The following is a 24,274-nucleotide window of genomic DNA, read 5'->3' on the forward strand; positions in this document are numbered from 1 at the left end:
GACTACTGTAACTCTCTCCTGGCAGGTCTACCTGTTAGTACCATCCGACCTCTGCAGCTCATCCAGAATGCAGCAGCTCGACTGGTCTTTAACCTCCTAAATTCACTCCCACTACTCCGCTCCTCCTCCTCCTCCTCCTCCTCTTCCGCTCCCTTCACTGGTTACCAGTAGTCGCCCGCATCCGTTTCAAAACATTGGTACTTGCGTACCGTGCTGTGAACAGATCGGGTCCAGTGTACACCCAGGATATGGTCCAACCTTACATCCCAGCCCGCTCCCTCCGCTCTGCTTCTACCAATCAGCTTGTTGCTCCCTCGCTGTGAGCTAAACACTCTACAAAATGAAGACTGTTTGCTGTCCTGGCTCCTAAATGGTGGAATGAGCTCCCCACCGACATCAGGACAGCAGAAACTCTGTACATCTTCTGCCGCAAACTAAAAACACACCTCTTCAGACTTTACCTTGAATAGTAGAACTTTAGTAGCGCTTAAAATGACACTTACTGACAGAACTTTGTAGGTTGGCTTTCTTGAAGAAATTGTATTTTCTTGATTCCTGTTGTTCTGGGTTTTCTACCCTCATGGTTGAAATGCACTTATTGTAAGTCGCTCTGTAACCTCGATGATGAGTCGTGATATTCTCTTCTGAGCGTGAAGGGGACAGAAAATATTGAGTCGCTTCATATGTTCTCTGTCATTGATGAGTTTTCTTAGCGTCTCATTGAAGAAGGGAATATGGTCAGAGTGGATCTGAAAGTAAGTTAATATCACAGCTCTTAAGCACGAACATTTATTTGTTTCTCATTTCCTTACAAAAGTTAGCTCTAATCCTTTTAACTCATAAAAATACAATTTTTTTTTATTTTGAGGATCATGCTGTTGGTTGAGAGAGAGCTCAGGTTTAGTGCTTAATGCAAGAATCAATCAATGGTTTTGTTGAGTGAGAGAGAAAAAAACATAGGACTTAAATAACCAATCATCTGTTAATTTTGTATTTTGTAAAAATTAGTATTTTGGTACTATTTTTTGACAATATGTAAATATAAAGGTTCTGTGTGTACGATTTAGGCCGATCTGTTGGCAGAAATGGAATATAATCATAATAACTTTGTTATCATTAGTGTATAAATCACCTCAAACTAAGAATGACCCTTATGACTCTCCATTGTTTAGAACTGACATGTAGTCAGTGTAACGTTTGTGACCTTTATGATTTAAGGTTGAGGGTCTCCCATTTGACCAATCCCTGCAGCAGTTACATTAACAAACATTAAATAAAAGAAAGTCTAATATCCTACTCAGCTTTGTCCGTAGTTCTTTTCAGGGCCATTCCCTTGATCTCATCAGCTGTATGGGGCTTATGTTTTACATCATCATCGGAGATTTCTGACATTACCATTGCCTAGCTATCCCAAATGATTTTCTGTATATCAAATACCTGTTTTTATATTCATCATGTGAATTCATGAATCCGCTACACCAAAGGAACTATTGCGATCATATATTCTCTTCATCTCTCCCAGACTTAGAAAAGGAGGGTTTATATGCAAACATGTCAAAGGCTGCGTCGTTTTTTGTTGTTTTTTTTTGTCTTGAAATCATTACACAGTTTGAATTTTGAGGGGTTTTTTTTATTCTGAAAAAAAAAAAAAGAAAACAGGAAGTTACGCATTACGTACGTAGACTTGTTGCGTGACGTAACACGTAAATAAGTTGATCAAGCTGTTATTAGCTGGGTTGTTTTCCTCCTTTAGCAGCTAACCTCTCTCGCGTCAGTGATATTAATGACAGAGATACAATTACGCACAAACTCTCGGAGATAAAAACAAAAACCGGAGGGGACATTTGAAGCGACACAGAAGGATATGACATCCGACTTTGTAACGTAAATACAAAGTGAGCCTCGTGTGGACAACAAACCGAGTCTTTTGACCAAGCTAACGGGGGTTGGTGGGGGTGGGGGTGGGGGGGTGTTAGCGCCACAAAATCTCCACACCGTGTGCCGCTCATGCTCACTTTCTCCTTCGTCTGTAATCGGCCTTTTTTCTTCTTCTTTTTTTTTTTAAAAAATATTCTATCACCAAGTTCAGTCTGTGGTTTCGCCAGGAGAGAATGAACTGGCTCTTCCCCCTGTCCAAAGGCTCCGGACCGCTCCCTCCTCTGAACAGCCTCCAGCAACAAAGACAGCGGCAGATCGAGTCGCTCAAAGCCGCTCACCCGAGGTAACGACGACCCTCCCCCTCGGTGCTGCTCGGTTAGCTACTTAACATTGTCGTTGTTTTTTTTATCAAATTAAATCGACAACGTTTTGGGTTTTTTTTGCCCACTTTACTAACGTAAAATAAGGGATCGAGTCGACTCGGTTTACGCAGACAGCTGGTGTTTACGTAGCGTCGTTAGCTCCCCTTTGTAAATGTGTCGAAATGATCTCACGGGATTTTTTTGTGGTTTTTTTTTTTTTTTTTGCATGAACCCACCCATATGGGTGCTTTGGTGTTTTTTTTTTTTTTTTTGTGGGTGTGCTAACCTTTCCACAAAGCGTCACCCAGCGTCAGCAAACTGGCTAATCAAGTCAGTCGGTGACATTTAACAGTGTCATTAGGGAGATAATGACACAAGTTTGTGGCTTGCTGGCAGCGTCCTGTGATCAAGTCCAGTGTTGGTCACGCGTGTAGTTTTAGGATGAGCTCGTTCATTATACGTGGGGATTAAAGTATTAGCCTTTGTTTACCAAGCAGTTCTTTCCATTTGTTGTAAGCTTTGTTCTCTGACCAACAACATGTACACACTGTTTTACACGTCCAGCCAGATGCGTAGAATCAGTCATCACCCTCCAGATGTAAAAGTACGCAGAGTCCGTGACAAAGATTGAATTATATACACTTTTTTTTTGTTTTTTCTGTGAAGGAATCACGGGATTTTAGAGGCTAATATTGCAGAGTTGACACTGTACCATGATGGTGATTTTTTTTTTTTTTTTTTTTTTTTTTACACAAAATACCAAGTATTGTGTATTGTGTAAGAGGACACAACTCTGTACGGGACCAAGTGAAAGTTCTGGCTTTCTTGACAACCCGCTTTCACCTTTTGTATGTGTTTATTATTTGTTATATATTGTGTATAGATTGTTTTTCAGAAATCTGATATAAATTTCAGGACCAAAATAAACATTACAAGCTTTTAAATGTTAATTTATTGTCATAAACTCTTTCTAGCAATGACTGCATACTGTAAATATTGTAGTATTTTAGTTATTGCGTAATTTGAGGTGAACGTCACTGGTTGAACGTACCCACGTGAGTGAGTCAATTAAAGAGTGGGATCAGAATTTGGGGCAATGAACATGCAAGTTGATTTTCTTTACATATTGGTGAACACTTCAGTATTATTTAAAAATAAAAAGTCGACATCACATGAAATCAACAAAAACAAGTTTTCTGCTGAGTAAAACTTCTTAAATCTGTTTATTATAAAGTCAGATACAAATACAGAAATGTTTGCCCTAACATTCACACTGCTTCATATCGGTAAATATAAAGTGTAATACATGTGAGGAAATGTAAAACTGGATAAAGTCATCTTTAAGAAGCAGCAGCAATTACACATGAGCACGATACAGTCCACCCTGTTTTTGATCAAACCGCTGCTTATTTCTATGCCAATCCACCAAAACTTTATTTTATTTTGCTCACAACTGGAAAGCTGTGTTCTACTTCAGAGCTGTGTGCGACTTGGATTGAGAGTTATTGAGATATACTTTACAGACCTGCTTCTCTCAATCTGTCTCTTTCTCTCCAAAGCAGTAGAATGTTCTTAAACGCTCATTGTAGACATGTAACACATTTTATCTACGTGACTATCAATGCAAGATTAGAAGTTACGTCATTTCTGTGTTCCTGTTTCTCCACAGCCTTGCAGAGATCCAGAAGGATGTGGAGTACAGAATACCATTCACCGTCAACAACTCCACCATTAGTGTTAACATGTGAGTAAATCGTTCTGCATACAAACACAGTGTGAGTTTATCAGCAGCAGGAGGTCGGCCGGCCGACCTTTAGCCACCGATGTGTTTGGAAATCTGACCTCGAGGGACTGCTAGCATCACACTGCAAACAAGATACAAATTGTCTTGTCTTTTTATCCATTATTTGAAAAGTTGACAAGGAAAAAAACAGGAACCAGATACATTTTTTATATTCACGAGAGATTAAAGTGAGTACCGTTAACACGTTCTCTCTATCAGTGCTACACCTCTTTTTTTTGTCCTCTGAAGCCTCAGAGAACACAAGGCTTCGGTGTGTAGGAAATATGTGTGTGTTATGAAGGCTGGTCTGAAATAGGTTGTGGTACTGGATAGGTCAGAACCGAAATACTGCCGTCAGTCAGTGTTTTCATCATATATATATCTCATATATTATGATGATTCGCTCATCAGTGCAGTGAATTTATCCCATCATTTTCTTGCTGTCAACATTCACCAACGCGTTGCTCTGAGGTGTATGACGTGTTTTAAACACTTTCTTAAATCTGATGTGTTACCTGTTTTGAAACATCTAAACCACCCGTGCACATGTATTCACTCACTGCTTTTAACACATAGGAGTCTCTGTGAAGGTTGTTCTTCCTGTATTTAAGCACATGTAAGATTAACAGCCAGTCATCAAAAATACCAATCGTTTATTACAATATAGATATGCATATCACATTATTATATTCTGATAAAGCTAAAGCTGTCACACTTTGCCTTCTTCCAGTCTGCTGCCTCCTCAGTTCCCTCAGGAGAAGCCGGTGGTTAGTGTCTACCCTCCCGTTGGTCATCATTTAGTCGACAGCAATAATGGCACCATGATCACGAGCCCCCTCATCAGTAATGTAAGTAATCGTCTTGGATCAGGGGGGGTGTTTCATCAGACGCTTGTTATGAAACATTCCAGTAAAGCTTCGGCTAATTTGTTTTCTCGTTAGACGACTGCAGCGGATGTTAATTCAGAGTTTCCCTGCGGTTGAGTATTTAGTCATGGTGGTGGTTGGTGCTAATTCAGATTTTGTCAGTTTCATTGAGCCTGTTCACTCTGTAATCAACCCTCAAAATGAGACGTTGTGTCAATACTGTTGATACTTGGGATCAACCTGCCTCCGTCGACCCACCAGTGGTCGAGGTGGGTTGGTATTATTTAGACTGGTAACATTATCTTTCTTGCTTTACATTCATGCAGTTGTTAACTACAATTATTGCTTCAACATGTTTTATATACTTGGTGAAAAATCTTGAGACAACCCAGCTCAGGGAAAGCACTGCTGTGGCAGCAGTATGGCAAGTTGAACGGAAAGACCATTACTCATCAGGTAACGATGTTGATGATGAGGTAACGAAATCTAGCCTCTGACTGAAAGTGAAAGCGAGCTGAGTAATTCACAGTAAGGTGGTTTCCACAGCCAAGCAATCGGCCTTTCACAGATAGAGACACATGCACAGTAAAGAAAAACTGTGTGCTGAGTCGAGCTTGTCTTCTCACTGCATCCAGTCAAGTGCTCTGACTGTTTGATATTATGTTGACATGGAAAATGAGTTTTGTTTTTTTCCCCCCTCTTTTGTCATGAAGTATGTGGCTGATTGTGTCTGTGGAGCCTTTGTTTGACCCGCTGAACGTCCAAGCCGCGACCTGTTATTTCTGTACCAAACTCTGTGTAATGTCATATCCAGTTTTCTGAATCTAGGGTGCGTTGTTTAAACACACAAATATATACCAACCCATAACAAAGACACGGAAAGAAATCTGATAATTGAGGTTCAGTATGTAAACATGGCTTTTTCTCCAGAATTCTTTGGTAACCTTGTTTCTCATTTTCCTGACTTCTTTCTTTCCTAATAAGAAAATCCTTTTACTTTATTTCAGTTTCACACTAGCTTTAACTGTAATATTGTTCTCACATTTCTGCAAGTATTTAGTTTTTCTTGTTGTCTGTGTTGTAGTTTGGGATGCACTCAGATCTAGGGAAGGTCATTCAGAGTCTGCTGGACGAGTTCTGGAAAAGTCCTCCTGCCTTGATGTCTGCTGGCCCTGGTGGCTTTCCGTAGTGAGTCTCCTCTTACATTCATTCTGAAAAACGGACTCCACTTTCTCAGTACTGTCTCAATGCAATTCTCTCCAACCTTGTTCTTGGTTAAATGTGTTTGACGTCACACTTCTATTTGGTCAGTGCAGCAACCTGCTCTAAAAAGCAGTTTATTATTAATATGTAAATTTAGGGCTGTACTTTGTAATTTCTTTCACTTCCAGATACATTTGACATGCTTGTTATTTCCTCCCACATTTACCTCAGCAGTATGTACAAGCCTGCAGGCATCCCTCCTTACCCCACTCAGGCTTTCCACTATGGTCCCCGCCATGTGGGTCCCAGTCAGACGCCGCCTCCTGGTCCGGGCCAAGCTCCAGCTCCCATGCCTCACCCAGGGGTCGACAGTACCCACGGGCCTCCTCGAGCTCCAGCCCCATACGGACTCATATCGGACCTGCCGCTACCTGTACCTACCGGAGACTTACAGGTACACTGAAGATGGAAAATGTACACGTGTGCAGGCTTGGTAACATCCATCCTGACACTAACCCGCGTAGAACGGAGTTTTTAAGAAATGAAATAAATTTAGATTTGTCGAACTGTGAATGGCTTGTTGTTGTTTACCATATTGGAAGAAACTCCGCAGCTCTAAAGCAAATATCAGGTCAAGCATTTGACAGTTTGCGAAGCATCAGTTTCCATTTAGGTGCATGTTGATTGTAGAATGTGACGTGGTTGTAATACCTCTGTGTCTTTCAGGCTGGACTGAATGGACACGTGTACAGGATGCCTGATATTCCTGAGTCTTTTCCTGAACTCTGTGACATGAAGTAAAGTATTCCAGAATATTTTCAACCTGAAACGTCTTTCAGACTTAATTATTGAGACACAATTTAAGCAATTCATAATGTGTTTTTGAGAAAAGCATTGTATTTGATGGATTCTCTTGTTCACCGTTTTATCTCTACCTGTGTGTCCACCTTGTGCTTCACTCCCACTCCAGTCTGACTCAGTTGTCGACTATGTCTGAAAACGAGGACGTGTTGCTGGAGTTCTTTGTGACTTTACCGCAACTCAAACAGGTCACCACTGATAAAGAGGAGCTGGTCACCAATATAGTGGACATGGCTAGTAAGTTCCTCTCCTGTCCCACCTTGTACAGAAAGCCTGGATGGTCAATCATAAAAGAGGAGCTCAATTGAGTTGAGATTTACAAAGACCTGCTTGTGTGTTTGTCATTTTACAGAGAAAAACCTTCAGATGGAGCCACAGCTGGAAGGAAAAAGGCAAGAGATGCTCTACAAGGTTAGTTCTTGCGTCAAATCTCTCTCTCTCTTTCATACACACCCACACGCACAGCAAACACATTCATGCCATTGTGTTGCTGCTCACGACGTGTGGTTATGTCTGTTGTGTTGACAGTATGAACAGCTGACTCAGATGAAGTCGGCCTTTGAGACAAAGATGCAGAGACAGCATGAACTCAGTGAGGTAAATGGCTGCACTCATCACACGTTGGTTTCATTGAAAACAGATCAAACACATGAACACTTCCGATTGAGGCTTCTGATATGTTTAGATGCTTGATGCAATTTTATTTTCACCATTTCTGTGACAAAAATGGGCAATCTTGGTTTTTACTTCAGTTATAGGAACAAAAAAAAAATCTCATAGTGCCGTTTTCAACTTAAACTAAGCATGATAGACGGGTTAGTGTCAAGTACACCGGTCTGTAGTTAAGAGAACAAAAAGCTTTGATTTATGCTCCAGTCCAGACTGAACTCACTAGTGACCACATATTGATCTCTTACTACACTTGTATTTTGAGGATCTATTTTCCATGTTTGATGGGAATAAGTTACCTATCCCAAGTGAAGGAGGTCTATTATAAGTATTAAAGAGATTAAAGAAACCAATCTAAACATGCCTCTTATCGCTCAGTGAAATTTGCTCTCTCATTTTTTATTTATATTTGATCTCTTTTATCCCCACCAGAGCTGCAGCCTCAGCACTCTACAGGCGCGGTTAAAAGTTGCAGCCCACCAGGCCGAAGAGGAGTCGGAGGAGACGGCTGAAAACTTCCTGGAGGGACGCACTGACATCGACGAATTCCTGACCAGCTTCATGGAGAAGAGAACGGTGGGTGACCAGAAGTGCAGTGTTTATGTTTCGTTTATTAAGTCTGAATGTTATCGGAGGTGTAACAGCAGAAGAAGAACGGTACATTGATGAATTTTGTGTCGTTTTACAGCTTTGCCACAGCAGAAGGGCCAAAGAAGAGAAGTTGCAACAGTCCATCAACACACATGGACAGTTTCCTACCAGTCACTAGAACACAAGGTAGAACACAAACACACACACACACACACACACACACACACACACACACACACACACACACACACACACACACACACACACACACACACACACACACACACACACACACACACACACGCACGCACACACTCTGTCACACCACATTTGTCTCATGATAAAGGGAAACTGGTGGTTCTCAGCTGACAGTTACTGAACAGGCAGAGCTCCTGGTTGGGGTTTACAGATACAGTTTCCACCGTTTTAAATTAGAGAAATCTGATTTGTCACAGGCACATGTTCTTTCTACTCCTCATGCCATATCTCTGCTCCACAGGTTGGATGTTTTCTCAGCCAGCTGCTGCCAACTAAAAAGGAAAAGACATTACAGGGGCCGAAAAGCACACCGATTAACCAATGGGCAGTTTGTAGAAACAGGAATATGGTGATGACAATGCTGGGCTTCAGATCTAAGCTAAAAAAAAAAAAAAAAAAAAAAATGGGGGAAAAAAAGAAGAAAAAAAACTGTTCATGATCATTTGAGAGCGAGATGGAGAAAGTGTTGAGTCAACACAGGAGGCCGAAACTGGGAGGATGAGCGACACATGCCTACGTGCTCCAGTCACAATAATAAGGAGGTTTCTTTCTTTTCTTTTCTTTTTTGTGCACATTTTGTTTGTCTAGTTTTGATTTGGCGATGATGAGAAAGAGTTGTTTCCTCCGGGAATTTTATGTCTCGTGGCTCAGCTCAGAGGATCACTTGCACTAGATCAGAGTGGTCAGTGATGTGAACTCATTTGGAAGAAAGTGCAAATTGCTTCGCACAGCACTCCCAACCATAGGTTTATACATGCCGTGAGTAAATTAATATCACTTTGAAATGATTCTGAATTGTGCTCTCTTGAGATCATTGTCCAGTCCTTGCTTTATTATCCCACGAAGGCCGTTTCTTAGTTTACAGAGATGCTGCGCAGCCATTGCACGTCCATAATCCTGTTTACATCGGAAAAGGTGTTGTAAACATTTAAAACACTTTTACCAGAGGGAGTGTCTTTGAAATAGGCAAGATAATTTGTCTGAGACATTTCCTGTTTGTAATTTAACAAAACAAATTCGTAATTTACAGACAAAAAAAAAAACAAGCAAGAACAGGGCGCTGGTGTCGGTAGACCGTTAACTCGGGCTGTTCAAATTGAAACTGTGCATTTTCACTGGAAAAGTGGTTGATTCCTTATCAGGTTGTTGGGCTTCCCACTTTGAACGCTGTCTGAATATAGTGTGTTTACATAAACATGTGTAAATCCATGTTAAAGCAGTACTCTGATGATCCCCGTAACAATTCCATCTACTGTACGTTGTGATGAATGTTATGAAATCAAAGTCAACGTAAACCAGAAAGCGTAACAGTTGTGTGTCTTCTATATTGTAATTCTGCTTGATGAAGGTATCGTTGCAAACAGGATGCTAACATGGTTAGCAGTTGCGGTTCCTTTTGTTAGCACAGAAAACAAACACCATTTGTTGTCTTATTTTGTGGGTCAGACGTTTACTGCATGTCAGCACACATTATTTCAGCCACGGACCAGTTAAGCTAATTATGCAATTCAAATCTGAAAACTCGAGACCGTGTGAATGGTCAGTTTTACCTTAATGCCGTGCTTTTGTACATCCTGATCGCCACTTCGCGCTGATATGCACAGTTCTGACAGCCCGACTTTTTTGTGACACCTTCTGAACTTGAAATATCTGCTGAAAAGCCTCAGAAGATTTGGGATAAGGCTGAGAAATATTAGGTTAAATGCTGCCGTGAAAACTCGATGACATTGGATACTGTATTTAAATAATGTTAATAATAGGCTATATTGTAATCAAAGACTCAGACACCTTGTATTATATGTTCTTATTTAATTTGTTAGAGTAATAAAGCATTTAGAATAAATACTGTGTATGTGCTGTTTGACAGTAACTACTAATACACTCAAATAATAATGAAATAAATCCTAATAGATCGGTCTTAAACCCAGTCGGTCTTAGACCTCATAGGAAGTAAGGAACTGTTCATTCACATCAGCAGAATGTTTTACAGTAATGTGTGATCTGTCTTCCTTCAGGGTTCCTTGTTGCCCTTAAAGTTTGAATTATAACTGGCCAGATCAAACTAAAAAAACTTTGGTGGATGTTATTTGTTACAACGTAAACGGCCATTATGGGTTCTCTTGCAGTTGCTGAGCTTGTTCACACATCTTTGACGAGTCAAACCAGGAGCGGGTTCAACATGCCAACAGACATTTATAGTTGTGAGCAATGAAGGTAGCACAAGCTAAAGATTCTGCTTTTTGACAAATTGTCAGAAAAAAATAATAATGAGAGATTAAATAGAAGCTAGCAGAATAAATCTGGAGAGGTACTTTCACGACAATGGACAGGACATTTGTCAACGAAAGTTTTTTTTACGAATGCTCATACAAAATGTAACATTGAATAGTAAATGTAAAGGACAAGAGCAACAATGATCAATTATTTTTGAAACATCAACCATTTACACTGCGATGATTTATTAAGAAATGTCAACAATTTACGGCTTCAGCATTAAAGTAATTGTTCAGTCTTTTACACAGTAGAGACAGATGTGTCAGACCATCATGTCTCAGACAGAACGTGCCAGTGCCATGGAGAGAGATCTGTGTATGGCTCTGCTACATGACATCAAGAAGGTCGGTGCATTTGTGGAAGCTGAGGAATGACACGGATTCAGCATTTGTTCTGCTTAATAAGAGTCAGGAAACTATGGCAGAAAGAAGGGGAAGGGGGGCCTCAATCAAACCGTGGATGTTGTAACTGAGTGTTAAGCATTACATACGCCTTAAGCCAATCGAACGTCCCCCATTCAATGAAAACAAACTTTCACTTTTGGTTTTCAAATAAAAATGAAGTTAAAAGTACAATATTTCTTTCTGAAATGTGGACATTTGAAAGTATTATGTAACTACAAATAACTCAGTTAACAGAAATTCCACCACTAGATAACAGTCCAAAAAAAAAAAAAAGCTAGCATTGTCATGAATATGAACATAGATTTCAAGGTGCGTTTCTGTATTTTAAAAGGAAAATGTATCTTGTATTTGTTGTTGTTGTTGTTGCACGGTGTGGTGCGCATGCTCCTGCACAGCGGCAGGTGGCAGTAATGTAAACAAGTGCCAACTACCGGAAGTCGGCGAGCAGCAGGAGAAGACGAAGAAGAAGAAGAAGAAGAAGAAGAAGGGGATGAAGAAACACGGAAGGCGCGCGGCTAAAGAAGGTAGAGGAGCAGCAGGTACGTTTGTTTTCACTCCTGAAGTTTTATAAATGAAAGCTGCTGTAAAACTGAACACCAAATAACCGAGGTCAGCCGTTCACTGACAAAGTCTCCCCGTTGTCACAGGTTGGGAAACCGTCAACGGTTAGTTTGTTAAACGCTCGTCTGTCACGTTAAGTAGCATTAAATAATAGTTAAAAAAAAACAAAACAGCAACACTCAGTCGTTCATATAACATTCATTAAATCAAAACTACAAGTCTTTGACAATAGTTTTAGGTTCAGTTTCCCCGTCGTGGAGTAGTTCTCAGTTTTAAATGAGCTCTTCACGGCCGTGCAAATACTTCACTGTTTACTCGGCAGGCGTCAATATTTTCTTTTAATGTGTTGTATTTTAAAAACTTTTTTTTTTTTTAAAATATATTTTCCGTTGTGTCAAAATCTATATCTGAAGAGTAACCAAAGCCTCCACGTAAATTTAGTGGAGTAGAAAGTACAACACGGCCCTCTGAAATGTAGTGCAGTGAAAGTGTAAAGTAGCATCACGTGGAAATACTCAAGTAAAGTACAAAGAACTCAACGTCGTACTTAAGTACAATACTTGAGAAAATGTACTTAGTTACTTTCAAACACATCTTCCAGACATGTTCAAATAGTTATAAAAAAAACACCCTCCTTAGTATAATAATTTGTTTATTTTTCTTTTCATAAACAAGTTAAATTACCTGGTTAGAAGATTTTAAGATGACATCGACACTCGTGCCTCATTGAAAACAAACTCCTCGCAACAAACATTTGTCGTCTTAAAAGTTGAACTGTCGTGTAACTCTCATTCCTCTTGTGTGTCCAGTTCATTTTACAGACATGTCACAACAGATGGGAGACGGCCATCGAAGGTTTCTACAAACCATGATGGCAAACGGCATCGTTGATGAACCAGAGGCAAAGAAACTCTACCAGTTCTGTTGTCAAAAACACAACAGTGAGTCATTTTCTAAGAAATGACAATCGTTTTCTTTAACAATTCATCCTAAAACTGTCACATCGGCCTTAACGTTAAATCCCCACAGTAAAGAATTGTAAAACTCGGGATGAAAAGCAGAAGAAGAAAAAAAAAAAAAAAATCGGGCATTTTAAATGAATTTTTCTTTCTGCCAAATTCAATTTGTCTAAATTGACTGTTAAACTAACTAAGAAATATATATAATTACATCTGAAAGCTGCCAGGTCGTCGGATTTATTTAACTGCTAATTTGAGTAGGCAGAAGAAGTGCAAATATTATGGGGGATACGGGTACGATTTCTTGCAACTAAAACACCTACTTTTGTCTTTCTTGCAGCACAGTGTGCCCCTGACAGACTGGACCATTTCATTGACACCATAAACTCGAAGCTTCAGCCGATGTTCATGCAGATTAGAAAAGGGATTTCTGAAAACAACGGTGACCAGTACTACGCCTTGGTGAGCGGCTTTAGCTCCAGTATCAGGTCTGCGGTGTCGAGATCTGTTTGTAAAGCGATGACTGTTTTAAAGTTACGAGGGTTTTTTTGGTTGTTTTAGTGTGTTGGGGGGGGATGTTGTTATTTACAGTTCTGCTGTAATCCTGTCCAGGTCAACATGGCTGAAACTGAAGTCACCAGGATGTCGTCAGATTACGCTGACAACGAACTGGAACTGTTCAGGAAAACGGTGAGTTAACTTCACTCCCAAGAAAACCTATTTCTGACCGATTTCTAACATCTAACATGTTTACGGGAAAAATTCTACATGTATTTTTTTTTTTTTTTTTTTTTTTTTACATTTTGGCTCTCAAACAAATCCAACCCTGAAACATCAGCTAGCTGTCATGTTGTTTACAGTATAATGCAATTCAGTACAAAAGTCAAATAATACATTTGTAAATGTGTTTTTAAACCAGTTAACATTTTGTGCAGGCTGCCATTGATCAGTTGTTCACATGAATTTTTAGTTTTAACACATCAAATTACTTGTCGATGACCACAGACTGAGAGTTTTTTTTTTTTTTTTTTTTTTTAATGAAGTTCTCAATTGCTCATCTGTGAAATGTAAACTGCTTTTCAACAAGTTGAGTAATGGGGCATGTGGAGAGCTTCTTCAAAACCAGTGTTTAACACTGAGGTTGGTTATTGTGAATAAGTTGACCTGCTAAAATTCAGATGGACCTGATCGTGGGCTCTGAAAGCGGCACAGCCTCCTCCATCGATATCCTGAACAGCGCCGACACCATGAGCACCAAGAAGTTAAAGAAGAGTGAAACGGAGCACCTCTTGCACCGACTCGTGCACGACAGATGGCTCAGTGAGGTAAAACGCAGTCGTCTCTCGCCGTGGGTCTATTTTTTAATCGTTTGATAGCAAAGCACCGAGCAGACGGTGCGCCCACAGATCAACAAACAGTTGCTCGCTGTGTCGCCGCACAAAGTTAGTTTCATGTTGGAGGTGAAGCGCAGAAAACTGTCATCTCAAAGATGAAACTAAAGATGCTTATCTCATCAGCTGTCAAATGAAAGTGTTTCTAAAGTTTGATGGCATTTATTAAGCAAGAGTTTATGGCGTAATGACTCTCTCGCTCTCTTTCGTTTTGTGTGTGTGTGCGTGTGTTGTGGGTATCTTTGAATAGTAGTCCAATTGTTCCCAGTGAATATGTTTTATTTATTTGCTGACAAAGCTAAACCCTGTTCCCTTCCAGGATTTCAAAATCAAATTTTCTACAAACTATTTGCAGCGTTTGTGTTGACAGAACATTTTTTGTTGTTGCAATTTCAATACTTTCACCTACATTTCATATCATTTGGTGCCTCTTTTCCAAAGCCAGTTTTTAAATACCGACGGGTTTCACATCAGTGGTGCAGCTGGTAATGAACGACCTGCGTTCCCTGCGCATTCTCTCTAAAGCTTTGTGCATTATTTAATAGGTGGCGTTTATAGTAAATCACACAACTACTGATCCTTGCTGGAAAATGAGATGACTGCAGCAGGGAAACGTCACGTGATTCGGTGGGCTGGAAGATTTAAAATGTGAAAGAAGATTAGTGCGCAACAAGAATGTAACTGCTAATACAAAAAAAAAAAAAACAAGGTCGTAATTAAATCCAGACTTTGCCGCTTACATTGTGGAGCGGCAAAATGTGAAACAGGTCAACACAATAATGATGCGGTATTCACAGTGTAAATGAATTTTCATCTAAATTACACTCGCGCGCGCGTCCTTGACCAGATGAAAATGGAAACAGTCTCTTTCCTGTATGGCGTCACCACTTCTTGTGCTGTTTGTTGAATCAGAAACGGGGTGAATACAGCTTGTCCACCAGATGTATCATAGAGATGGAGCCGTATATTCGCACAATGTATCAAGACCAGGTCAAATTGTGCCAAATCTGTCACAACATCGCCCTCCAGGTAAATGTTACCTTTTTATTTCCGTTGTGCATGTATTTTGGAGCATCACGTGTTCACCAGTCTGACTGATTAACGTTAACGTGCAGGTAGAAATACCCTCCTGGCGAGATTTGTGTTGTTTTAATCTGCAGGTTGGCCGCCGCAGTTACGTGACTGCATTTATAGTTGTTGCCAAAAAAGTTATCCTTATCTGCAATATTTTAATTAAAAGACGTGTTAACATTAAACATATCAGGTTTTTTTTTTTGGTTGTATCTATAAAAGTTTATTGAATAATTTTGCGGTTTTTAAGCCATCTGGACACGAGTGGTAAAAGTAATTTTTTATTTGCTGCCGCAGTACAAAGAGATGCATTGAAATGGATTTGATATTCAATACTGATGTGGCTTGTTGCTTCTTTCTTTTTTTTTTTCTTTCTCTCACTTTCATTTCTGTGACATTTTTACAGCAGCTTGATGTAATGTTGTGTTGTTGAATATAATTGTGACAAACCCTGTTTATTGTTTGGTCACAGAATCTGAATGATTTATTAAATTATTTTTCAGTGCCAAATTTGCGAGAATCCAAGTTGCGGCATAAAAATACACAACCCATGTGTGGCCAAATACTTCAAAGGACGACAAGAGCCAAGGTGTCCGGCTTGTGAAGACTTTTGGCCACATGAAATCCCTGGTATTTATCATTAATTTTTCATATATTATATATTTTTCATATATATAAAATATATTTTTCATATATATATATATACATACATACACATATCACATCACACATCACACAAGTGTCACCCTGCAGAGTCTGCTTTGTAAAAACAGATTGTACATTATAAATGTCATGATTCAGTATATTGATCTTTAGAAATAAGGATGGAGATGAGATTTAAATGTTGGCTGACGTTATCAATATGAATCGTGTTGTGTATTTCATTTCATGTGAATGGCAGCGTGAGTTCAACAAGAAAACACGCTCGCGTCCTGCATACTGCTCATGTTCGTTCTTTTATTTCCAGAGTTCAGACGAACCCGTTCTCAGTCCAGGAGATGAGGAGTTCACTATCAGCTGGGTTTCTTTTTTATTTGTAGAAATTGTAGTTTGTAACATACCAAGTTGTTAATATGCACGTCATCATCAATATTTTTACCGAAATAAAATAGACATTTAATTTAATTTCATTCTTTATTTTTTTGCTATTTATATACATTCATCCAAAAAAAACAAAAAAAAAAAGATAGTGTCTTATTGTGCTCATGTTGCAAACATCATGTCATCTTTTTTCTTTCCTGATAGAATTATTTTCCTTACAAATAGTTCCCCTCTACGGGATGCGTCATCCCACAATGAGTTATAAAAAATAAAAAAAATAATACATTTCTTTCCAACTTGGTTCTTAAACTAAGAGAAATCAAGTCTTCTATCAACAATGTTGATTGTGTTTTCTAACCAGCAGAACGTCTGCAGCAAAACATTTTCCCCATAAAGATAAAGGTGGTTTGGATATTAGCTTTGCTCAATAACTGCATGTTTAATTCACTCTGAATTTCTGACATAATGACGAAATACATGCAAGTTAAAACGTTGAGTTTTTCTTTAAACTGAACTACTCGGCAACAATAACTGCTTTTCAATGTTATTGTTTTTATGTTGCTAAATTCCCTGACAACAAAATTATTGTGACACAAGCAAATTAAACTTAAACCATTCCAGCAGAAACATCAATGTGTAGTTAAGGTCAGAATTAAACAGATTTAATATAATGTACAGTATATATTTCTTCCTTTTTTTTTGTGGAAAATACCTAATGAAGGGCAAAAAAAAATGATCACTTTTTACACAAGATCAGCAATATTTACATTTTTAAAATGATGTGATTATTTTTTCATTCAGGCCATCAGTTTGTATGTAAAATAGTAAAAACTGTTGTTTTGTGGGTACTGTAGTGTAGAAACAAAATGAAGAAAAGCAGCAAATCCTCACATTTTAGAAGCTGAAACTATCAAAAGTTTGCCATTATCTTTTTGATATGTGACTTAGATGTTTAATTATTGAGTAGCAGATTCATTTTCTTCAGATCAACAGAGCAGTTCTGCGTTACAAATTAGTGAGTCTCAATCCTGACGGACAGAATAGAGACCGTGGTACAAATGAATTAAGACTTACACAGATGTAAAATGTTAGAAAGTCAAACATGCTACCAACACATGTGACCTATAACTGTTTAAATTTATTACACTCTCTTGGCCAGGTGATATGGGTCATAAAAATATATACAATAGTGACTTTAAAGCATGTTTGTCTGAGAGGAGTCTTGCTCGAGTATGTTCAGGGTGACAATGTACCGAATAGCTTTTCTAAACCACGGGTAGAAAAAAGCATAAATCAGTGGGTTCAAACAAGAGTTAAAATACAGCAGCCAGGACACGATGGCCCAAGATGAAGCACTGTTTGAGATGTCCTGCCCTGCCAGAGAGGGATAGTAATATGGACAGAAACTCATCAAAAACACCAGAATCACAACACCCAGGGTCCTGGCTGCCTTTTTCTCCGACTTCTTGGCAGCGACTGTGACTGCGCCCGCGGCAACAGCCGTAATATGAGACCGCATGGCACGAGCCTGAGACACGGCCACGACAAACACCCTCATGTACAGGAGGATGATGACGGAGCAAGGGCAGATAAAAGTGAACACGAGGTCGACGGTCCCAGAGATGTAGTTAATCACCACCAAGCACTCCCCGTAGCAGGAGTTGTATCTGTCTGGCTGCCTGAGATGGTCCTTTAAGATCAGCCCGTTGTAGAGAAGGGAACAGGCCCAGCACGCACTCACAGACACCACAGCCCTGCTGAGAGTGATTTTGTTGGGGTACTGCAGAGGAAAACAAACAGCTACATAGCGATCAATCGATATGAGCACCATGTTCCCCACAGAGGCCGAGGTGAGGGTGAAGCCGATAACGTAAGACAGAGCGCACATGAGGTCCCCCAGCAGCCAGCAGGTCTCTGTGAACCGCGCCGTTTCCACCGGCATCACCAGCAGCCCGACGAGCAGGTCTGAGATGGCCAGGGAGAGCAGGAGCACGTTGGTGGGGGTGTGGAGCTGTCTGAAGTGGGAGATGGAGACGATAACCAGCAGGTTGAGAGCGACAGTGAGCACTGCGATGGAGGAGAGCAGCGAGTAGAGGAGGACGGCCTCAGAGCGAGGGCGCATCGAACCCCTGCAAGACAGGTTGAGGAGCGCCGGGTAGCAGAGTTCAGCTCCGTCCCGGCTCTCCATCACTGTGTACCGAGGAGAGGTCGGCCTGCTGAGTGCCAGAAAGCTCTCTGATCCCTACGAGACACCGCACAGCTCATTTATCAGTGATGGCACTCCCTAACTCCTCCTCAACTTCCCCCCCCCCCCGTCGTCCTCTTCATCACTGTCTGCTCAGCTCATTCTCCGCTCTCTCTACTGAACCTTTTCTCACCTCCCTGCTTGTCTCCTTACTCCTTGTTTTTTGGTTTTTTTTTTTTTTTTACATTTCTCCTCACCTCCTCTTCCTCACCTCCCCTCCCCTCCCCTCCCATCACCCTGTCAACATGCTGTCATGAAAGCAAAATGGGGGCAGACCAAATACTAAGCTGCTCTGAATCTCATGCACGTTTGTCAAATCCAACTTTTCTTATATTATCCTTAGAAATTTAAAAAAAATAAATAAATAAACGTATTGAAATGGAAGCAAATGTGAAATCGAAGTATTTTCACCCGTCATCTGTAAATCGTTGTAGTTCAAGTTTTTGTGGCTTTTTGGGCTGCTGGTCGGACCAATTACTGTTTTAACGAAGTAGTCTTCTGGCAACTGCTGTGAGCATTTATCTTAATATTAGTAAAACTTTAAAAAAAAAAAAATAGAAGACGAAATAATCACAAGTTGCAAGCCCGGGCTTTCAGGGAGGTGAGTGAACAGGTCAATGCCTCAAGGAAGACCTCATGCCGACCGCTCTGTAGCTTATATCAGGTGGATTCGTGTCATATTACTGCATTAAAAGCTTGTTGAGGCTTTTTTTTTTTTTTTTTCTGTGGTGCAACTCAAATAAAGAGTGTAAAGCGGCCAGATGGAGCTGTTTGTGGTCGGGTACTAGGTGTGGTATTACATGTATACATCTGTCTGAGGTACTAGAGGCACCTATGACTTTACTGGGTCACAGCTGCAAGTAATTATTAATCGGAACAATCTGTTCATGCGTGTTCAGAGATCCTTCAGCCTCGTGATTTTGACGACACGTACAAACATTTCACTGCGCCGCTGTTGGTTCTTTTAGGAGGAGTTGGATTCGGTTCAGCGTATTTGTTGGCCTCTGCAGCCGTGTAGGCATTTTCACGGAAGCCATATTGACATATTACGCCAGGAAAAGCGCCGGTGTAAAATGTAAAGTCATCGATAGCTGAATTTGAATCAGCGGCTTTAGTTTGAGGGTCCCGGTCGGTTGGTCATGTTATTAATCTGTTGAGTTGGTTATGATGAGGAAAATAGCAGAGTACCGCCGTCTTAAAATGTTAGTGGGGAGTTTGTGGTTACAACTCCGGAAGCCTTGTGCACATGTGCCTGGCGTTTTCAGTGGTTAAGTCGTGAGAGCGCTGTTGCTAGACAGCAGTAACACGGACGTCTTCGAGCCCGGAGAGGCTAGCAGGTGGGTAACGTAATGCCGGAAACCCAAAAGGCAGAAATATAGAGGCCATTTGCAACATCAGCATTTCCCTCAGACATATTATTAGATGATTAGGAAAAACTCAATACAACTAAATCAACAATGCATTGGTTTAACATCCAAACAACAGTGAACCTCCTCGGCCTGCACACCATCCCCGAAAAACGTTGACAGCTCGTGAACTCGGCCCTTCAGGAAATTCTGAAATCGTAAACACCACAAGATCTGGACTCTTCTGGTGAACACAGGAAACGGTACATTTGAAGGCGGCATCTCGTCTCCCCCTTTCTGCCTGTAAGAGGAACATGTGGGCACCACATAGACTCAACCGTGGCCTACTACGTCGCTTTGCGGCTGTAAAACGGTGGATAAATAGTAGTCACAAGAAGAAGAAGAAGAAGAAATTAAATTTTTTTAAAAATGGGGGCTCACAACCCTGTTAGAATTTGATCCATGTGATCAGGTAACATATTTAAAAAAACCCTCCAGAAGAGTTATTTAATTCCCGTTCAAGTTAGCGTGAGCTTAAACCGGAAGTCAGCCGGCCACTATGGGAATAGAAAAACTCTGTTTTACTGTCAAATACAGCGTGATTTATCCGGTGGTGTTCGGCTGAGCCAGCAATGTCAACTTTTTTGAAAAGGGGTTGAATGTAACATATGCTCATTTATTTCTAAAAGTCACACACTAAAGCTTCAGGTACTCCTTTCATTGCATGCGGCTGGTCGTGACCCGAATATTATTTGCAGTCGTGGATGTTGAATTGTTGAATATCTCTACAACCTCTGGAAGACAGTTGTCATCGAAATGAAGTTTGATTTGCACTTGCTGCGACTCTGAGCTACTGAGAAACTGTGTGTGTGTGTGTGTGTGTGCGCGTGCGTGTGTGTGTATGTGAGAGTTCATCAGGTTAAAAACAGTACGCTGTGTACTACCTCATCATAAACTGGTCCTGCTCACTGGACCCCATTAATTACATGTTCAGCTGATTGTGTATAATGTTCACTTCCTCATGAGTTGGTTTCTGTCTGAACTCTTTCTGCCAAAGCGTCCAGGCCAGATTTCCACTTTCTTTCCTTCACAGAAAGTTGCATTGACTCATTTCTTCCGTGATGACGTATCTCAGTGTGTTTTTAATGTTTGATGTTTGTACCGTTTTAATTGCACATTCGACCCTTTGCTTTTTAGATACGAGTACATTCATGGTTGCATCAGGTGCTGTTGTTAGAGAGTGTTTATGAACACCTTTGACTGGAATTCACCTGTGGTTTAATGTGTTATCAGACATAATTACAAGGTGTCCCTCTTGTGCGCAACAGTCAACAACTTTGATGTTTGTTTTTCTTTCTTTACACCAATGTATTATCTGAGGTATTGAGGACTTTTAGTTTAAGTGCGTCATAAAAAAACACGTTTGTCTTTAAGGTGCAAAGTAATATTTTTTTTTTTTTACCACAGTACCTTTATCTAATAATTACTGGTCGTTTTACATTCAAAGTCCATCTCATTAAATAATACGCTTGACTTGAGTTTAAAGTGGCATTTTAAATATAGGGATGTCAAACTTCAGTAATGAAATTATTAACATTTAATGCAGGTTCATGTAATTATTGGAACCATAATAGTTCATCAGACTGCTGACCGGTGCATTCACAGATGATGAAGCAGAATGTGAATGCAGGCCTTTCTCTTGTAACAGCTCAAAGGTGTTTTTTTTTTTTTTATCCTTAAATGTGTTGATATTTGTAAGGAGAGTTTTTTTTTAATTCTCATTTTTAATTAGTATTTTTTTTTTTTTTTTTTTTTTTTGCTAACAAATGTTTTTTATATTTTAATTGCTTTTTCTCAACTTCTAAAAGAATGCGTTGGGTACACATTGTATTTTTCAAAACATCTCAATACATTTTTTTAGTTTGTCCCAAAATGTTGGCTCTTGTTCCAGACCTCTGAATTCCTGCCCACAACTTTAGAGGTTCAAACACAATAAATGCACAGAAATGAAGTGAAAAATATCAATCTGACTGTCAGGATAAGAAAATGCAGCAAATCCAGTTTACTTTTGCGAGTTCACAAAAATATAAGACATCCGAAACTTTAAATTTATGTGATTAAAATGTCGAAGATCGCACATATTATTAAGTGTTTGTGACCATTTAGAATGAGTTAAAGAAAGGGTCAAATCATTTTTTTTCATTAGCGCTTCATGAGGCTTGAGGTAACTAAACAAGTTTGGGAGCACATTAAGAAGCTAATGGTTGTCAATGGACCATCAAAACAATATAAATTCAAATTAGGTCATTTTTAAATTTGCCCTTTTAAGAGCGGGCCATGAAAATAAGCTATTGGGCCAACTTTACAGCTCATTTTCCTGCACCGTTCCGGTCAAATAATTAAAATAAATCTGCTAATTCTAATAATCTTAATCTCCATTGTTGATACCATCTTTCCACATGTGCATGAAAACCCAATAAACAACTGCTTAAAATGATTTATGAGCCAAATTTGTAGAGCACCTTGGAAACCTTTTAGTTCACAGTGAACATATTGTAAATGAATGACTTAATTATGATCTGATTTTTAATGTAATTTATTATTAATTGACTTGACAGGGGTGATACATGTAAGCATTGTAACAAATGTAATCTTTATAACTCAGGCTTTTACGGAATAAAACACAATACAATTCCGATACGGGCATTAGTAAGACTAAGAATAAAACATAAGGCATGAACAAAGAACAACTACGAGCAGTAACTGAAACAACAATGACAACAAACAACAATTATGAACAATTACTGAAACAATAACGTATCAATTCTGTTCTAGATTATCAGAATGATACTTTGTAAGTCATCATTTGCATGTTTGTATTTTAATTTAAGAGAAGTTTTGCTATTACAAAAGTATGACTCATCACTTTTCCTTTCCTATGAAAACCACACATAAAAGATTAACTTTTTATGAACTAAAAAGAAAACTCAGTTTTAAACTTTGGGACCTTTTCATGCCAGCCAGCCATTCTAAATAACAATTTTAGAAGTGTTCATTTAGCTTAAGAAATGGGTGAATTTTCTCAATTTCCTTTAGTGATAATATTGTCACTGACAACCTCAGAAATGCAAGACTTTCAAGGAATCATGACAATAAAAATAAAAACTTCCTCTGTAGTAATAATTGTAGGATACAAAAATCGTGTTCATCATTAACAGCGGATGTCTGAATTATTCTCGAGTAAGAGATTGTTTGTCCAACTATCCGATCAAGGACATCTAGTAGACTTCAGTCACACAGGATGCTGCTGTCGTTGATGATAAACACTTACTGTCCCAGTAATGTGTGACACTGTGGTTCAACTGTCGAAGGTCATTTCATTTTATTGACCAATGCTTCAAAACCAAAACTGCACTGACAAAAACTAAAGTCTTTCTGCTGCTGGCCTTGGCTTCTACTGCAGTGGTTATGTGGCTAATCAGACACTAGATGGCGCTGTTGGTAAAGCTTCTCTCACTGTTTTGAACGACTTGATCAGCTTGACAAGGTGTTGCTATTTCCTCCTGCACACTTTTTGTCGAAAAACACCCACTTTCTAAACATGCCTATTTCTGCTTTTAGAAGATAAAATGTCAAGTGGCATCACATCTTACGCTAATGACCAGTTTTATTCTTTGTTTGGATATTTTGTTATATTAACATGCTGTTTTGTTGTTTTACTCCCCACCCAAATTAGATTTTTATGTCATCCAGATGGCCTTCAACAAGATATTGTAATCAGACAACTTGTCCCGTGTATCACTGTCAGTAACTGCTGCACAAATTATGAGGATATTTACAACCTGCACAGACAAGAGGTGGAGAGCAAATTAATGAAAACTATAGTTTTACTAAATATAAATATATTGTTATCATGCCTTTTCAAAGTTTAAATATGAAAAGTTAAATTTAAAAAGCTAAAAGAAATTATCTGATAAATCATGCAAATTTAACATGAACATTTTTGTGCTACAGAAATAAAAACAGCAATAAATTATATTGTGTAAAATATTTCTCAAAACATGTTGATATAACAAATGTTGAGAGTTAATGACAACCCAGCTGAACTTTGTTAGTCCTGACTTTCTTTTTTATCACCGTACGTTTTATATTTAAGGCACTGAATTGACTCATAATTTGTGTGTCGGCTTCTACAAAAACCCAAATCTCCGTCCAAAAATAACAAGCAGCATAAAATAAAAGCAACAGTCACCATAACCTTGGTTTTCTTTTAATATCAGTGTTACTCACTGTACGCGGAGTGACTGCTGAGGAGGAAACGGAATTAAACTTGTGGAGAGACAGACAGACTATTTTTAGAGAGCAAGGACAGGTTAAATCATTCTGTGGAGGAGGACAATGTTTGTTTTGAAGGTGACTTTTCGGTCGAGGAGGGAAGACGTGAAAGGGCCCAATGTGTTGAGGGACAAGGCTTCATGGATCCTGATGGAGGTGCTCCAATGTTGCATGTG

The 24,274-nt window shown here is 39.4% G+C and overlaps 3 protein-coding genes and 1 non-coding gene across 7 annotated transcripts; 3 read left to right on the top strand and 1 right to left on the bottom strand.

The window, feature by feature from the left end:
* Positions 1-564: 564 nt before the first annotated feature.
* Positions 565-748, top strand: LOC138614640 (small nucleolar RNA U3). Its single transcript, XR_011310307.1, has one exon. It is a non-coding gene; the product is annotated as a small nucleolar RNA U3 (small nucleolar RNA).
* Positions 749-1,711: 963 nt separating this feature from the next.
* vps37a (VPS37A subunit of ESCRT-I) lies at positions 1,712-10,298 on the top strand. Of its 3 annotated transcripts, XM_069688172.1 has the most exons (13): positions 1,712-1,895; positions 2,085-2,221; positions 3,910-3,984; positions 4,754-4,871; positions 5,974-6,077; positions 6,324-6,546; positions 6,819-6,889; positions 7,063-7,190; positions 7,306-7,364; positions 7,482-7,550; positions 8,055-8,198; positions 8,311-8,399; positions 8,713-10,298. In XM_069688172.1, the coding sequence occupies exons 2-12, from the start codon at positions 2,112-2,114 to the stop codon at positions 8,389-8,391; spliced, it is 1,182 nt and encodes a 393-aa protein (XP_069544273.1). In that variant the 5' UTR covers positions 1,712-1,895; positions 2,085-2,111; the 3' UTR covers positions 8,392-8,399; positions 8,713-10,298. The 3 variants fall into 3 exon arrangements, with proteins under 3 accessions (XP_069544273.1, XP_069544272.1, XP_069544274.1); XM_069688171.1 differs by having other exon boundaries at positions 1,712-2,221; XM_069688173.1 differs by having other exon boundaries at positions 1,712-2,221; positions 6,327-6,546; positions 8,713-10,297.
* A 955-nt stretch (positions 10,299-11,253) lies between these two features.
* Positions 11,254-16,256, top strand: nsmce1 (NSE1 homolog, SMC5-SMC6 complex component). Of its 2 annotated transcripts, XM_069688175.1 has the most exons (8): positions 11,254-11,688; positions 12,520-12,651; positions 13,010-13,131; positions 13,282-13,359; positions 13,848-13,994; positions 14,973-15,089; positions 15,635-15,761; positions 16,099-16,256. In XM_069688175.1, the coding sequence occupies exons 1-8, from the start codon at positions 11,640-11,642 to the stop codon at positions 16,131-16,133; spliced, it is 807 nt and encodes a 268-aa protein (XP_069544276.1). In that variant the 5' UTR covers positions 11,254-11,639; the 3' UTR covers positions 16,134-16,256. The 2 variants fall into 2 exon arrangements, with proteins under 2 accessions (XP_069544276.1, XP_069544277.1); XM_069688176.1 differs by lacking the exon at positions 11,254-11,688 and having other exon boundaries at positions 12,522-12,651; positions 13,015-13,131.
* Positions 16,257-17,367: 1,111 nt separating this feature from the next.
* On the bottom strand, positions 17,368-18,360 carry LOC138614638 (trace amine-associated receptor 13c-like). The gene has a single exon (XM_069688180.1). It carries the CDS (start codon positions 18,358-18,360, stop codon positions 17,368-17,370), a length of 993 nt encoding a protein of 330 aa, XP_069544281.1.
* Between the last annotated feature and the right edge of the window lie 5,914 nt (positions 18,361-24,274).

This window comes from Brachyistius frenatus, unplaced genomic scaffold, assembly GCF_029030835.1.
Source record: "Brachyistius frenatus isolate BFR_SWC_R1_liver_20210118 unplaced genomic scaffold, ASM2903083v1 Contig_537, whole genome shotgun sequence".
Taxonomy (NCBI): domain Eukaryota; kingdom Metazoa; phylum Chordata; class Actinopteri; family Embiotocidae; genus Brachyistius; species Brachyistius frenatus.

Excerpts from the sequence above, each read along its gene's own strand:
- vps37a (XM_069688171.1), top strand. The coding sequence starts at position 2,112 with ATGAACTGGCTCTTCCCCCTGTCCAAAGGCTCCGGACCGCTCCCTCCT. Across the intron at positions 7,551-8,054 it reads GACAGCATGAACTCAGTGAG|AGCTGCAGCCTCAGCACTCT; the intron begins GTAAATGGCTGC and ends TATCCCCACCAG. Across the intron at positions 8,199-8,310 it reads GCTTCATGGAGAAGAGAACG|CTTTGCCACAGCAGAAGGGC; the intron begins GTGGGTGACCAG and ends GTCGTTTTACAG.
- nsmce1 (XM_069688175.1), top strand. The coding sequence starts at position 11,640 with ATGAAGAAACACGGAAGGCGCGCGGCTAAAGAAGGTAGAGGAGCAGCA. Across the intron at positions 12,652-13,009 it reads CTGTTGTCAAAAACACAACA|CACAGTGTGCCCCTGACAGA; the intron begins GTGAGTCATTTT and ends TCTTTCTTGCAG. Across the intron at positions 13,360-13,847 it reads TGGAACTGTTCAGGAAAACG|ATGGACCTGATCGTGGGCTC; the intron begins GTGAGTTAACTT and ends GCTAAAATTCAG.
- LOC138614638 (XM_069688180.1), bottom strand. The coding sequence starts at position 18,360 with ATGGAGAGCCGGGACGGAGCTGAACTCTGCTACCCGGCGCTCCTCAAC.